The 15,472-nt window shown below is 36.6% G+C and overlaps 1 protein-coding gene across 1 annotated transcript in view; it reads left to right on the top strand.

The window, feature by feature from the left end:
* LOC136247129 (hemicentin-1-like) overlaps positions 1–15,472 on the top strand; it is a 198,533-nt gene that overhangs the window by 94,864 nt on the left and 88,197 nt on the right. Inside the window, exons 23-25 of the mRNA XM_066038753.1 lie at positions 6,462–6,794; positions 9,147–9,536; positions 9,593–9,892. Of these exons, the coding sequence (XP_065894825.1) occupies positions 6,462–6,794; positions 9,147–9,536; positions 9,593–9,892 (1,023 nt within the window). The remainder of the gene's footprint in view (positions 1–6,461; positions 6,795–9,146; positions 9,537–9,592; positions 9,893–15,472) is intronic.

The raw sequence follows: 15,472 nt of genomic DNA, 5'->3' as shown, positions 1-15,472 counted from the left end.
TTGTGACTACAGCACATCATGATCACTATAGATGCGATAATATATCGATATATTGCGTATAGTATAGTTTTAAGACAATATCACTGTATTGATACAAAGTCAAACCATATCAATATATCACATATCATCATAAATCGACTTGTTAACATGGCTGACAATCAAAGTATTGTATATTGTGATTAAACTGAATAGCATGTAATTCTTCTCAAAGAAAAATTAGCTCATCTGTTTCTCTAAAAAAAAACAAAAAAAACCTAAACCATTGCTTAGACTCTACTTTGTATCACACAATATTGTGATACACCAGAGGCAATATATCGATACATCTACACACTGTATCGTTGCATCTCTCTAACAACACATTTGCTGCAGTAGCACAAACATGTTTTACTTAAAAGCCGTTTATGCTTATAAGAGGGCATTGGGGTTATGATATCTATACAAAAACAGCCAAGCTGTAAAATAGATGTGGTCCCATGCAAAAAGGACAAGGTGAAAAAAGTTGTGTAGTCAAAGGTGGCAGCCAAGAAATGGTTGTGATGGCCGGTTCATGGCAAAAATTTTAATAGCAACAATTCAGGTGAATTTTGTGCTGATTCATAGTGCAACACATATTCATCTGAAGTTTGTATTTAATTTTTTTGTAACTGATCTACCTGTGAAACAGCTACTCTATGAAATACTGCCACTAGAGTTATATCTCACTATTGATCTCTCCTTACAAGTACATGAAACCTTACAACCACAATCATTACCTATTTATGTAAATTACACGAGGTCATGTGTAGTACATGCATAAGTCTGTGTGTGCAATCAGTGTTACATCACCAACTACTTCTAAGAAGACGTCTCATCTTCCACACAACTATAGTCACTGTGTTGAGAGGGTGCTCAGTATTTTCTCTTTGGATATCTACTTGTTGTAAATTTTAATTGGTGTAGACAATGTAATAGTTGTCTCCTCTGCACGTTCTTCCACTGTCCTACCAGTTATGTTATTATCTTATTATTATCAGCATCATTATCAACAATTTGTAGGTTCTGCCCAACTGGCGGTGATTCTGGTAGTTCTGGATAGGTGCTGGTGCCTCTAGGTCACTCTGGTGTTCTTGATTCAAGCATGTATTCTAGGGGTATGGCTTTAACCAATCAAAATGAACAATTTCCCTAGTTTGTCTTCCCTGCAGCTGTTCTATTCTGTAGTTTGTCTCTGAAAATTTCTTGTATGGACATGACCATGGATAGTAAAATTTCTTGCTAAGTTCTCTCTTGCCCATAGGGGAATGTAGCCACACATAATCCTCTTTCAGGTAAGGCTCTCCATGAACTTTCCTGTCATAAATCTCCTTCTGCCTTTCGTGTTTGGTGAGAGAGTGCTTTCTAGCCAATGCAAATGCTTGGCCCATCTGCCTTCTTATTGTTTTACTGTGATTTAATATCATGCACTACTCCAGCTTGTTTCAGTACTTTTTATCGATGTGCTATAGTCCCTACTCAATTCCAAATTTTTCTGTGTACTTGTTTGTTAACTTTTTTTTGTAAATAATTAATTATTTTGACTGGTGAACACCCACACATACCACATCTGAAATGGTGCTGTGCACCCCAATTACTGTCTGAAAAGTGAAGTATCTATTACGCTTCATTATCAGCTATGTTAAACCCATTACGCATAATTTTGAATCAAAAAGCACCTCTGCAATCCATGCATATTGAAGAAAGAAATGCTGCCGTGAGTCTCAGTTATATCAATTATTGTCTGAAAAGAGAAGTATCCATTACACTTCTTTGTTGGCTATGTTCAACCCGTTACACAGCAGTACGAATCAAGAGCTATTTGAAAAACACCTATACTATCAAAATAGCCACTATGAAAAATACAGACGATTACCATTACGAAGGGAAGCCATCATGTGCTACTGCCAAATCGACACTTCTCACTGTCGGCAAAGATGAATGGGACACGAAGGAGGGCACTGGTAAGTCCATGAGGAATACATTGTACATACTGCAGTATGCCAAAAGGCACCTGTCGGGCTGGAGTAACCTCAAACAGTAAAACAATCAAGCTCGTAGCCTTAGCCGTTATCGAGTTATGCTTGTCTGAAGGCATATCAGTCAGTCAGTCAGTCAGTCAGTCAGTCAGTCAGTCAGTCAGTCAGTCAGTCAGTCAGTCAGTTACTCAGTCGTCAGTAGAAAAATCTATTAATTTTTTTTTTAAATTCCGTAGCAACTTGTTGAAAGCATTTCTTGTTGATCTGAAAATTTATTTGGGCTGCGTTTTACCTAACCAATACTGCCTAATTATCGTCAGGGAAACTTGAGGCTGGTTTTGGGTGATGTTATTCCGTGAGCCACGCCTACTCCTTTGTGGTAACTACTATACAGTATTATCGTACTGTATGATTCAGCTAGATAATTAGAATTTATAAATATTGTAATTAAGTGTATTTCATAATGCATGAATTATTTTGTAATTTGGTAATTATGTTGCTATGCAGTGCTAAGGAAGCGTAATTATGACAGAGCACTTTAAATCACAAATTACACACAGAAATAGACCACAAAATGATGCATGCTATTGTAGTAACGCTGTGAACACTATTCCAAGTCTATTCCATTAATATTGTCACTGTTGTCCTTCCCACACTATGGCTTGTTCCACTTGATGATAGTATACTATATAAATCACCCAACAACATCTTATTATTAATCAAATCCACCAAATGTCTGATGAATTTGGCATCCTAAATGTTACCCAGTCTTGGAAAACCTTTCTTTTGGCACATCACATTGGTCAATTTTTCTCTTTTGTAGTTAAAAATGAGATATGCACTGCTTGGGTGCTTAGCTACCTAGCTATGTTGTGTTAAACATTAGCTTGATATCTTGAAGCATTCCAGAGGTACGTATATGGCCAATGTATAGCCAATGTATAGCCAATGATACAGTACATGCAATTGAATTATTATTGTTCTGCTGATATGTATAGCTTCAATTCAGACCGATCGTAAGGTTGACTATATAAGATGGTATAGGCCATTGTTCCACTTTACATGTCTTTGATGAGTTAAGGGAAATCTCATTTGGAGAAATTACATGGCCTAGGAATGTTACTTCTTGTTGCAAAAACTGGAATTTACTTCAGTGTATCTTTAGACCTGCTTGCTTGAGTCGTTCAAATACTTGTTGCAAGTTAGACAAATGCTGATCAAAGGAATTACCTACCACAATGATATCATCTATATAGACATGACAGCTAGTCCACTGTAGGCCAGCAAGAACTGAGTTCATTAATCATTGGAAGGTGGCTGGGGCATCAGACAATCCAAACAGCATGACATTAAACTCTTAAAGACCTTCTGTCATGCAGAATGCAGTCTTGTCACGATGTCCACAGCCACCTCCACTTGCCAATACCCACTCATAAAACCAAGGATTATGAACCAAGTTGACCCTGCCAAGGTGTCTAAAGTATCATCTACTGTTGAAATTGGGTATGCATCTTTCTGAGTAACTTCATTGATCTTGCAGTAGTCCACTCAAAATCGTGAAGTCCCATCTTTTTTCTTGATTAGTACTATGGAGGATGCCCATGGACTCTTTGATGGTGAAATAATGTTCCTTTGTAGCATGTCTTGCAGCAATTCATGTACTTTCTCACAGTGGGGTAAAGGAACACGCTTAGCCTGCTGGTAGGGCTGAGGTAATTATGCTCATAATTCTTTGCATTATTCTATTCAGAATTTCCTGGAAAAAGCTTGCATTATGCTCAAAACTATTCCAATAAATTGAAATAGAAATGTAGAATTGACTGATTATTTAAAATTCTATGGTTAAATATTGTACATAAACAAGATATTTGATTTTGATTGTTCTATAAAGTAGTATGCAAAAATATGATTGATTGCTTTGTTAGAGTAAATATAGATGAATGTGCTATTGGAGTATCTCGATCTGGTGACTGTTCTATTAGAGTATCTCGATCTGGTGACTGTTCTATTAGAGTATCTCGATCTGGTGACTGTTCTATTAGAGTATATCGATCGTTCATTCATGAAATCTTTAATAATTTTTTTCAAAATGCTAGCATAATGCTGGAATAATGATTTCTGGCGTTATGCTGAAAATTATTCCGGCATAATTACAGCACCCCTACCTGCTGGTGAATTGGTTTAGCCACACCGGTTTCAATCTGGTGCTTCAACACATTGGTACATCCTAAATCATTATCACCCTTGGCTAGAATATTATAGTAATCTGCTAAGAATTACTCCTTTTGTGTCTTCATCAAATCTGCAGCTAGTGGTACCTGTAGAGATACTTCCAAAAGCACATAATCAACTTTTTGTGACAGTACTTCAGCAACTGCAGTAATACTGGCCTCTGTGATAAGTTCTGTTTTGGCCACTCTTGTATCCTGGTACAGACTTACAGGCATTACACTCACCATTTTCTGATGGAGTCACAACAGCCCTAACAATCAGCATCTTATCAAAATTCCTTTCCTCAGTGAGCCACGACTTCTCCTTTACTGGTAATCTAGCCATTATTTCTATCTCACTAGCACCTGGAATGATAACTGTTCTACTCATGGTGACATGGCTAACACTACTACTGTGTCACAGATTGGATGGTACCAGGGCAAGGTGTTCCAGCTGCTGCAAAATTAGTTGCCTTTTAGCTATATCCATTATACATTTGTTAGCTTTCATGAAGTCCATTCTCAATATACCTTCATCTGTGATGTTATTTACTGCAATAATGAAATTTTTGTGGTATGTTATATTAGCAATAGTTATACAGACAGAGGCTGACCCATGCACATTAATAGGGTGGTCATCAACAACTATATTATGGTATTCAGTAGCCTCAACTTTAACATAAAACTTATCCCATACCTTAACATTGATTAAAGATACCCCTGCCCCAGCACTTACTAGAAATGATACCGACAAGCCTGACACTGTACCACTGAGCTAAAAACTGGTGGCTGAATTAAAAACTGGTAGCTGAATTAAAAACTGGTGGCTGAATTAATGGCCAATGGTGGGTGTTTGTTCTTTAGCTCACTGTTAACTTGTTAACCAGTTTGACCCAATTTATACCCTCTGGCAAGGTAACCAGATTGCTTAAGTTTTCTACATATGACAGTGTGAGCTCTAGGCTTATGTTTACCCATCCTGTTCTGAGATGGTTGCTGTCTAAATTCTTTACTGTTGGTGTGTGACTCACATAAGCTATAAGTAACTGTTTCGAGCTCCACTAGCCTTTTATGGAGTTGTTGTAGAGCCTCTGTTAAGCACTGCAATTGGTTAATAGGCTGCTTGTTGCTATCAACTGGCATTTTGTGACTTGGGTGCTCTATGATTCAAGCCTGCACTGCTTCCCTTACACTTTTAGGCCAGCACTGTCATACTGCAAAAGATATCTGTGATGATTTGAGCTGTGCTAAAAAGTGAAACAATGCTAATTCTTCCTTTTGCATTGCTTCAAAGCTAGGGAAATGCCTTATCTATAAGTAAACATAGATTGTCTCCAAAGTCAGCCCAATCTTCCTCTGCACATTTTGTCCGATTCTCCCACTCTATCTTATAAAGCTATTTCTTACAGGATGGCTCAAAGTATTCTCATAACAACATCCACATTAAATTGAAGAAATCTTGGATTTCATGACTGAGGCAATTATAAGCCACGTAAGCTTACCCGGTCACACTAGCTTTTAGCCATAATGTTTCCTTGCCATCATTCAATCCATTAAATCTTTGATATGCAACCAAAGTGACTCGCCCAGTCAATGCAGTCATCAAAACTCTGGCTACCATCGAATTTCTCTGGGAGTAGAACTGGGCTATTATCATTATTGGCCATCCTCACATGAGCAGCAACCTATGGCAAAAAAATCAGAGAAAAACAGAATCACCGCAACAATTGGTTACCTCCTCGGGTACTGTAACAGTTTTTCCACGGTACAACAGAAATTTTGCCTCTGGTTATAATGTAACTACACAGCAGGTGATGCAAGGTCTATTTCAGAGTGAAGGCAGAGCTTCTAAACAGCTCTGCACTCAGTGAAGGTACTGTACCAACTACACCAGTGTGAAATAGTTACTCTATGACATGCTGCCACTTGTTTTATCTCACTATCGATATCCCATTACAAGTACATGAAACCTTTCAACTACCATCTTTACCTATATGTGTAAATTCCATGAGATCATGTGTAGTGCATACATTAGTCTCTGTGTGCAATCAGTGTTACATATCCCGTCAGAGCCATTACTTGGCCATCACCTTTGATTTCACTACTTTTTTTACCCTGTCCTTTTTGCATGGTACAAAATCTTTTTTTACACCTGTGTTGTTTTGTGCAGATACAAATTTCACTGTATAATTAGTAGTATCACTGCTTGTTTATGGTTTGCATAATTATTTCTTTTGCTTATTCTCCCACCATACAGATGTCAGGATAGTGAGTCATCCAGCTGGTACACCAGTCAGTGGTCAACCCAACACATTTGATTATCCCATATTGAGTAATGCGACATTGTCGTGTATGGTGACATCAACAGAAGGGTCCACATTCACAGTAACATCTTACCAGTGGAACACTACACAATGTTATTCTAATGCAGCATTCAATAACGGAAATCCAAGTTGTTTTCCTCATGGTCAAACAACACAGAATGTGACAGGAACTGAATTGACTGCAGAAGATGCTGGTACTGTATCTTGTATTGCAACAATTGGGGAAGTGCACTATAACAGTTTACCATTCACAATTCGCATATCTGGTGAGTTAGATTAATCATGTCATTTCAGCAATGTATTCATTTTCTATACTGGTCAGCTAGAGAGGTTTCCCAACATGCCGATGAATAATTTCAGTCACAATTCATAATGTTAATACTGATGATACAAAATTTTGTACAACTACTTTGTTATAATTATTTTTACAATGCCAGCATGTTTAGTGACATGGTAAAGTATTATAGCTAAGCTGTTCATGAGTTCTTAAGACATTATCACTCCAGTAACTTGACGTGGTTCAAAAACTTTCAATGAAAATTTTGCCAATCTATACAACAGAAATCACATGCAACTACTTTCTACACTAACCCCATAATTAATGTTGTGTCAACAATGGAACCAATAGTTCTAGACTTAGACTAAAATGGACCACTAATTCCAATATAATCACTATATTGCAGAGCTGTGGTCCACTCTTGTCATGAACTGGGAAGTATTTTGGACTACTAGTTTTAAGTTATAGTTATACAACAGCAAGAGTAGAATATGACACGGTTCTGAGGACAAGTTTTAATACAAAATTGGGTTTTGTAATATGAAAGTAATTTATCAATGCAATAATTTGTATCTCCATTGACCATTTCTGCAAAATAATATAGCCTTTTCAAAAATCCAGGTTTAAAATACTTAGTATGTAATTTGTGACTGTGCCTGCAAAAATAGGGCAATTTAGGCACAAACTGCAGCCTGTCACATAACAGGTTATTATCTTGGAAATGGAATAGAATATTTGTATTTGTACTTGTATTGCAACACTGATTATTGTTTAATAATACATGAGCATAGGATGATGGCATAAGAAGTTATGAGTCATTACAGTTTGGCAATTTTATGTACCCACATGTTCTGTTATTGCACATTTATTAATGGCTCTAAACTACATCATATGTGACCGGGCCTGCGAAAACAGGGCATGTGGGCATAAACTACATCCCATCACTCTACAGGTCATATCTCAGTACTGGAAAAGTATATTTCCATTCTGCAACTTGCATCATGATGCCAATTAAATGCCTACTAACAGCTAAAAATTGCAATGCCATAGCATAGTGGTACAAAGTTATGAGTAATGAAAGTTGAAAAAGTAGGCAAACATAATGTACCCACATGCCCTATTTTTGCAGGCCCGGTCACATATAGTACTTGGAGATGAAGATAAATGTATCAAAATTTAAATTTAAATTGTGACCGGGCCTGCGAAAATAGGACATGTGAGCACATAAAATTTGCTTATTTTTTCACACCTTCATGGTTCATAACTTTTAATATTATTAAGCTAAGGCCATGTAATTTTCAACACTTAATGCTCTTTTAATTGGCATTATAATGCAAGTTATAGAATGCAAATATACTTTTCCATAACTAAGATATGACCCGTTGTATAAGAGGGTGTAGTTTGTGCCCACATACCCTATGTTTGCAGGCCCAGTCACAATTGTTATATTATTTATAAACACAGTTGTTAACTTTCAAGCCAATCCAATAAGAAAGAATTTAACACAAGCAGTAGTAGCACATACAGTTGGTTTTTACACCATTACATTACTGTGACAGTATAAGTAGTTAACCCAAAAACAGTACACATATTGAAATAAAGGAACTAAAATATAGCACTTACGCTGTATATGAAGAAAAGGAATGGGACATTCCACAAGAAAGGCTCCAGTGATAAAATGCAATAAATTATACTTTAATCACTGAATTAGTGTAAATGTACTGTCATCTAAATTTAAGTGGGAAAAGAGGGCCTTATGTCCTGCTCCTGTCCTTTGGTTGTTCTATGCTTGTTTAATAAAAATTTTTAATCACTTTGAAGTTGTTTTCATTTCTTTAACCCTATTCACCAGCGGCGGAGGAAGTAGTTGATATGAAGGGGGGCTGGGCTGACCCAGACTTATTTCTATAGTTTGGTAAGGTAAGACCAAAAAAAAAAAAAAAAAAAAAAAGGTCGCAACCAACTGACAAGAGCTTTCCACCTGACCAGCTACCATTTCTAGCTGATAAACTACATAAAAATCCTTTCATAGCTCGCTACACACTGACTACTTTATTAGAGTGACTGCTCTATTAGAATATCTCGATCTTTATCACGGTTTTCAGCCCCACTCCAAGAAAGATAATTTCGGTGTGATATAATTCTGAGGAGGGGGGGGGGTTTAGCCCCCTCGCCCCCCACCCACCCCCCCCCTTTTCCGCCACCTATGCTATTCACTACTCCTATTATCTGCAATGTACATGCAATTATGGGTTGATTTAATGGTTATTTTGATTGCTCATTATTACTAATACAGTTTGATGTATGATAATTATGTTACTACATAATTATACTGTTGTAGGAATTGCCATTACTGGTGGAGCAGAGAGTACTGGTAGTAATGAGATCACCTCTAATAACAAGATTGTTGATTATTCATTTATTAGCCCTATAAGTGGTTTGGGTCTATTGTTCCGTTGTGTAACTGGATTGGGACCTAGTGGTGGTGAGAACAATGCTGATTTGGGTAGATTATATTTCAGAAATTCAGAAATTACAAATGGAGAATGCACTAGTGGACGAGTAATTCAAGCACGTGGAGGAACACTTAGTAATCTTGTTGGAGTGATAAATGTACACTATTGTGAAGGATTAACTAATAGAGCTGCAGAAGGTGTTTACACTTGTACTATTAGGAACAGTAGTATGATGGAGGAGAGTATTAGAGTGGGAGTGTATAGTAGAAGAAGAAGTGAGTTAATATTGATACAGTTATTGTATTTATTGTCAAGACAATTAATCACACAGCTGCTCCAGTTATTACCACTACAATATCCAGTGTTTCTGGTGTTATTGGTGCACCACTAACATTATCATGTATATCAGAAGGTTCTCCACCAGACACATTCACCTGGATGAAGGATGGTGTAACAATCACAACCTCTATTAATATCACTACGATTAGTCAGATTAGCACTGCTTCAATCTATCGTAGTGACTACATGATCAATAGTTTTAGTACAAATAATATTGGAACATACACATGTAGTGTGAAGAATCCTATTGGAAATGATAGTCATAACATCATGGTGGTTTCTAGTACTTTAAGTAAGTGTGAATGTTTGTATGTATGGTATGCGTCAAAATAAAGTTAATGTAGCATAGCATAGTGGTAATTGTAGTTGTAGTTTAACCCTAGCAGCAGTAAATGTATTGTAGTATGACATTGTACTACAACATTTAGTATGAAGTAGTGCGATGGAAACTACAATCATGCTATGCCACATTTTTGATGGGTATAGGAAGCAACTAACTAGCTGATTATTGCATGTTTAGCTACATGTGTAGCTAGTGATTTTATTCTTGCTGCGCTATATTAATTCTCCCATGGTGATCTTCACTTGGCACTAACTCTGGCTATGGCAGGACATCAGAAACTATTAGACGCTCTTGTATGAGCTTATAGCCACACCTTCAGAGCATGTATAACTAATGTGTGTGTTATGCGTTTGTTACACAGGTGTCTTTGAGCTGACATCCCCTCAGAAATCTCTAATGTGCACCTCATCCTTGAGTAATTACTAGTTTTGCTGGTAACACACATTTTATAAACTTTTGTTTGTGCTTACCTATCTTTATTTTGTTGTAGTTAGCTAGCTGCGTACATAGCTACATGAGTAGTATATGTGACCAGATTTGCGAAAAGGGGTCTTCCACACACATCCAAGTTACGAACTTTTGCAATTCATAACTTGAAATTGGAAATAGTTATTACCTTGAAATGTGGACAGTAGGGAGTACCAACATAGGGTAAGGGATAGAGGTTTGTATCATTCTTGAACACAATATTATTATGATCTTCCAAGTTCATAAAATTGGATGTGTGTGGAAGACCCCTTGTTGCACATCCAGTCACATTTTTACATGCACTTACTTGATGAAGTAGCACAGTGAGGTTAAAACTCAGCATCGAACTCAGCATACATACAGACAAAGGCCTAATCAGTGTCGAGCTACAATTAATTCTAGGACACTATTTAGTATACAGCCAAATATAGATATTGCCAGTTTTGGAATAAATAGGATACACGCTATAAAATTTTTTTTTTTTAAAGGGATACTCGGAGGAAATAAATAGGCATGCATATATTATGCCGGAATAATTTCGGGAATAATAGGTACTGAAAAGCATTGAAGAATATTCCGGAATAATTAGATGAATTCTAAGAATAATTGGTACAAAATTATAAGTTTTTGTTGTGGTGTAGTGTAAAAATCTTTTAGATTTACTACCAAAACAGTGCAAGCATAAAAACGGTGAAAACGATCGAGATACTCTAATAGAGCAGTCACTTACTCTAATAGAGCAGTCAACTTCGAGTCCATAATTCTAATAGAGCAGTCACTTGTTTAAAAACCCTAACAAAAATACTAATTTGGCATACATATTTGGGAATAATTTGAGAATAATAGGTAGACTCAGGAATAAAAATGAGCATAATAGGTGAATAAAAAAAGAAGTTCCAGAAAGAATAATAGGAAGATTTTGGAGCATAATAGACTTAAGTAGGCATGCGTCTATTATGCCGGCATAATTACGGGAATAATAGGTACTGAAAAGCATTGGGGAATATTCCGGAATAATCGGATGAATTCTAAGAATAATTGGTACAAAATTATAAGTTTTTGTTGTGGTGCAGTGTAAAAATCTTTTAGATTTACTACCAAAACACAAGCATAAAAACGGTGAAAACGATCGAGATACTCTAATAGAGCAGTCAACTTCGAGTCCATAATTCTAATAGAGCAGTCACTCGTTTAAAAACCCTAACAAAAATACTAATTTGGCACACACATTTGGGAATAATTTGAGAATAATAGGTAGACTTAGGAATAAATTTGAGCATAATAGGTGAATAAAAAAAAGAAGTGCCAGAAAGAATAATAGGAAGATTTTGGAGCATAATAGACTTAAGCCTAGACTTAAGCCTAGAAATAAATTCAAGTCATGCATGGTGCTAACAAGGCAGTACATAGTGGGTCAAGCCACTGACAGGTTTCCTAGGCTACTGAGGATTCATTGTGGTTCAGTCCTCCTGAATCTTCATCATCGTACAGTACTGATGATACAGTCCACACTGCTAACAAGCATGCAATCAGTAACGGAAAGAGTTCATCATATATATTATGAACTCTTGGTCATGGGGAACTCCCAGGGAAAGTCCCAGTATTGGTGCAAGCAAAGTAAACAGTAATGACTATAATACTGGTAACCTGTGGCTGTTGTATAAACTGAGTGTAATAAGAAGTTTATGATGGTTATGGCGAGATATTGAAGAAAGATATATTGATAGTTAGCTTATAGATAATCTCCCCAGTGTTGTAGTTCACTTTCATCACACTTTGTAGAGTAATGCCCCAACGCTTTCACTACATGATCAATTTGAAATGTAAGGCAGCAATACAAGACTACATAAAATGTGGAACACTAACCAGAGGTAGGCATCCTGAACTGAATCCGTGAGAAGTTGCCTCAACTGATGTAGAGTCCCAACGCAATCGTACCGGTATACTGCCACAAGCTACACACATTTAGCTGCCTCCAGATGAACTTCTCAGTCTTCCTACAAAATGGAGAAGGTAATGTAATGTTATCTCAGTACATAATTATACTATAATTTAAATTAGAACAGATAGCTGTTATGTAGGGACAAAATTTATGCATTGTAATACTTATTGTAGTTAGGCATAGAACCAAGCCATAGCACGAAGCGTATCACTGTGTTTTACAGCTACTTTCATACTGTAATAATATTATAAAACTTTTGTACTATGATCATAGTATGCCTACTGCTATGTTAACTTTATTTTGACGCATATCGTATGTATGTAGGTATGTATGTACACACATGCATGCATGCACGCACGCACGCACACACGCACGCACGCACGCACACACGCACGCACGCACACACACCTACATACCCACACCACAGTAGGGATATTATACAACAATTTTTTTGAAAATTTTATTCATAAAATCCTTTGATCCTTGGGATATAATATCATGTAATCTCCTAGAAAATGGTATGCATAAACCTTTTGATCTTTGGGAGATAATGAGGTCTTTAAAATTCTTAAGAGTCCTCTGGAGAGATTCTCTAAAATTTCTGGAGATGTGCTCTAAAATGAGATCTCCTATCTCCAGTTTAGGGAGTCATCACCAAGCATGCCTCACTAATAATCACTGATGCGTTGAGTAGCATTGCTGATCTGCCATGCCTCCCTCTGGAGAGAGCAGATCAGTGAGCTTCCTTATATATACAACAATGTAAAAAGTGCTTACATTTAAGTAAGGTGTGATTACATAATATTGTTTTACCTAACCCACAATCAATCCATGCATCTATCAGTATAAAAATACCCAAACCATTTTCTAAGTCAGTTAGAGACTACCCACTCATATCTTCGTGGCTTAAAAACCTTGGCTTTGCCTTGCATCTTTAAAATCATGAAGATCCTCATGGTAGGTGTCTAACTATTACTAAGAGACTTCTAGAGAGGCTCTCTAAAATGGTTAGGGATCTCTGGAGAGGTTCTTTAAAATAATACCTCTTATCTGCAGTTAAAGGAGTCACTACCAAGCATACCTCACTAATGAACACCAATGTGCTACAGTAACATTACAGATCACACAATTGATCACTGATCTGCTATGCCTCCCTCAGGAGTCAGTGATCTTCCTTTTAGATATAACAATGTATATTTTGTGCACAATATGATGACATGATGATGTTTTATTCTACCCACAATTAAACAAACTATCAACTACTATCAATAGACCCACACCAATTTTTAAGTCAGTTAGAGACCACCCGCTAAGATCTTTGTGAGTTTAAAACCTTGGCTTTGCCTCGGGTTTTTAAAATCACACAAATCCTTGTGGTAGGTTTTTAACTATTATGAGGCCTTGCAGTGGTATAGAACAATTGGATGGTTGCAAACAAACATGTATAAAATGCATAATTGAAATACTCTTTTAGAACATTCACATTAATAGCACTAATAGAGCGTGAAGCTAAGCAACTAGTATTACTGCAGAGAGTTCAGCAAAGCAACAAGGCATTTTTTATATAATTGAGGTACAAACAAATCGTACTGTGAAGAGTTTAACTTACCCTGTATAGAGTTCAGCTATACATAACAAGTCATTCAGTGACAAACTGGTCACCCAGTAGAGGATTCAAGTACATTGCAAGTGACCAAGTAGAGAGTTCAGCTGCAATCAAGTCACCCTGTACAATATTCAGCTATGTTACAAGTCACTGTGTAGAGAGTTGAACTACAAAAATATTAATAAACTTGTATATAGAACAAATGATTCAATCCTGTTATTCTGTAGAGGTTTAAGCACCTCACTTTGTATAGATCTCAGATAAGAGCTAGTCCTCTCTTGGTGGCTATTAGCTATGCACACTTATTATTTTTTGAATAGACACATAATCAAGTATAACTAACAGAAATGCTGTCTTCTTTATGTGTCCCTCTTGTATTTGGTTGTTGTACTAGACCAGATCAAATTCACTGTTTGAAATCCTGTTTTCGTGGACAAATTCCATGTATTTTCAGACACTCACCAGTAATCCTGCATCAAACACTTTGATGACTTACTACCAAACCATCACTTAGGGCTATTCATCAGCTACCAGCAGAGCCATAGTTTATTTCTTTCCATCTCATGTGAAGGTGGATTTGATAGGAAATATGTGGGTGTGTCACCACTAGTGTTGTGCCAATATCCAAATTAGCTATATTCATATTAAGCAACAGAGTTAGCTGATACCGATCACCAATTCAATATACACTAATAACACTAGCACTCATCCTCATTGTTATTAGTGACATAATCATTAATATACAGCTCATTCTAGTCTACAATATAAAGTTAGATGCATTCTACAAGTAAAATTACTTATGGTGAACAGATTTTAAGTACATTTTACTACTGCTATACAACTTAGACAAGTGACTGGTACTACATAGAAATGTAATACCTCAGTTTACTGTTGAGCATGGCCTAAAACATGACAATTTATTATGGGCATGGCTTGTAGTCACCGCTAAACCATCAACACATAGTTTAATTAAAACGCCAAAGGAATTATGTCTAGCCTACCCCACATATGCACGCATGTGATGATCCTGTTCTCAGACACATAGCTTCTGTGTCCTATCATCCATTCTTGGCTCCAACTATTTCTTGGGCTATTTCTAGTGGCCAAAAGAGGTGATTTACTGCATTATTTTAATAAATTGTGAGTATATAGCTACTTGGCATATTTTAACTCCTTCTGGTATAACTATAGCCCATTACATGGTTAGCTAATACAGGCCATAAAGTGTCATACACATGCATCAATATAATCTTCAAGTAAATCCATAGAATAAGCATGTTTTCACATAATGTGTATAAGCTCACTTATAGTGAAACCTTTAAAGCATGAGATAGATAATCTGTGGCTTTCGTGCAATATGACTATGACCAAGAACAGATCCAAAATAGCAATAAAATCCCAGGAAATACTTGAAGTTGATCACAACACTCCATAAATGTGATAGAAAGTAATAACCTTTGGCTCTGTTTATAACCTATGAATAGCTTTAATGGATGGTGTTGGTAGCAAGTGG

Source organism: Dysidea avara, chromosome 2 (genome assembly GCF_963678975.1).
Source record: "Dysidea avara chromosome 2, odDysAvar1.4, whole genome shotgun sequence".
Taxonomy (NCBI): Eukaryota; Metazoa; Porifera; class Demospongiae; order Dictyoceratida; family Dysideidae; genus Dysidea; species Dysidea avara.
Note: the sequence above shows the minus strand (reverse complement) of the source record. Positions and strands in the feature narration are given on the sequence as shown.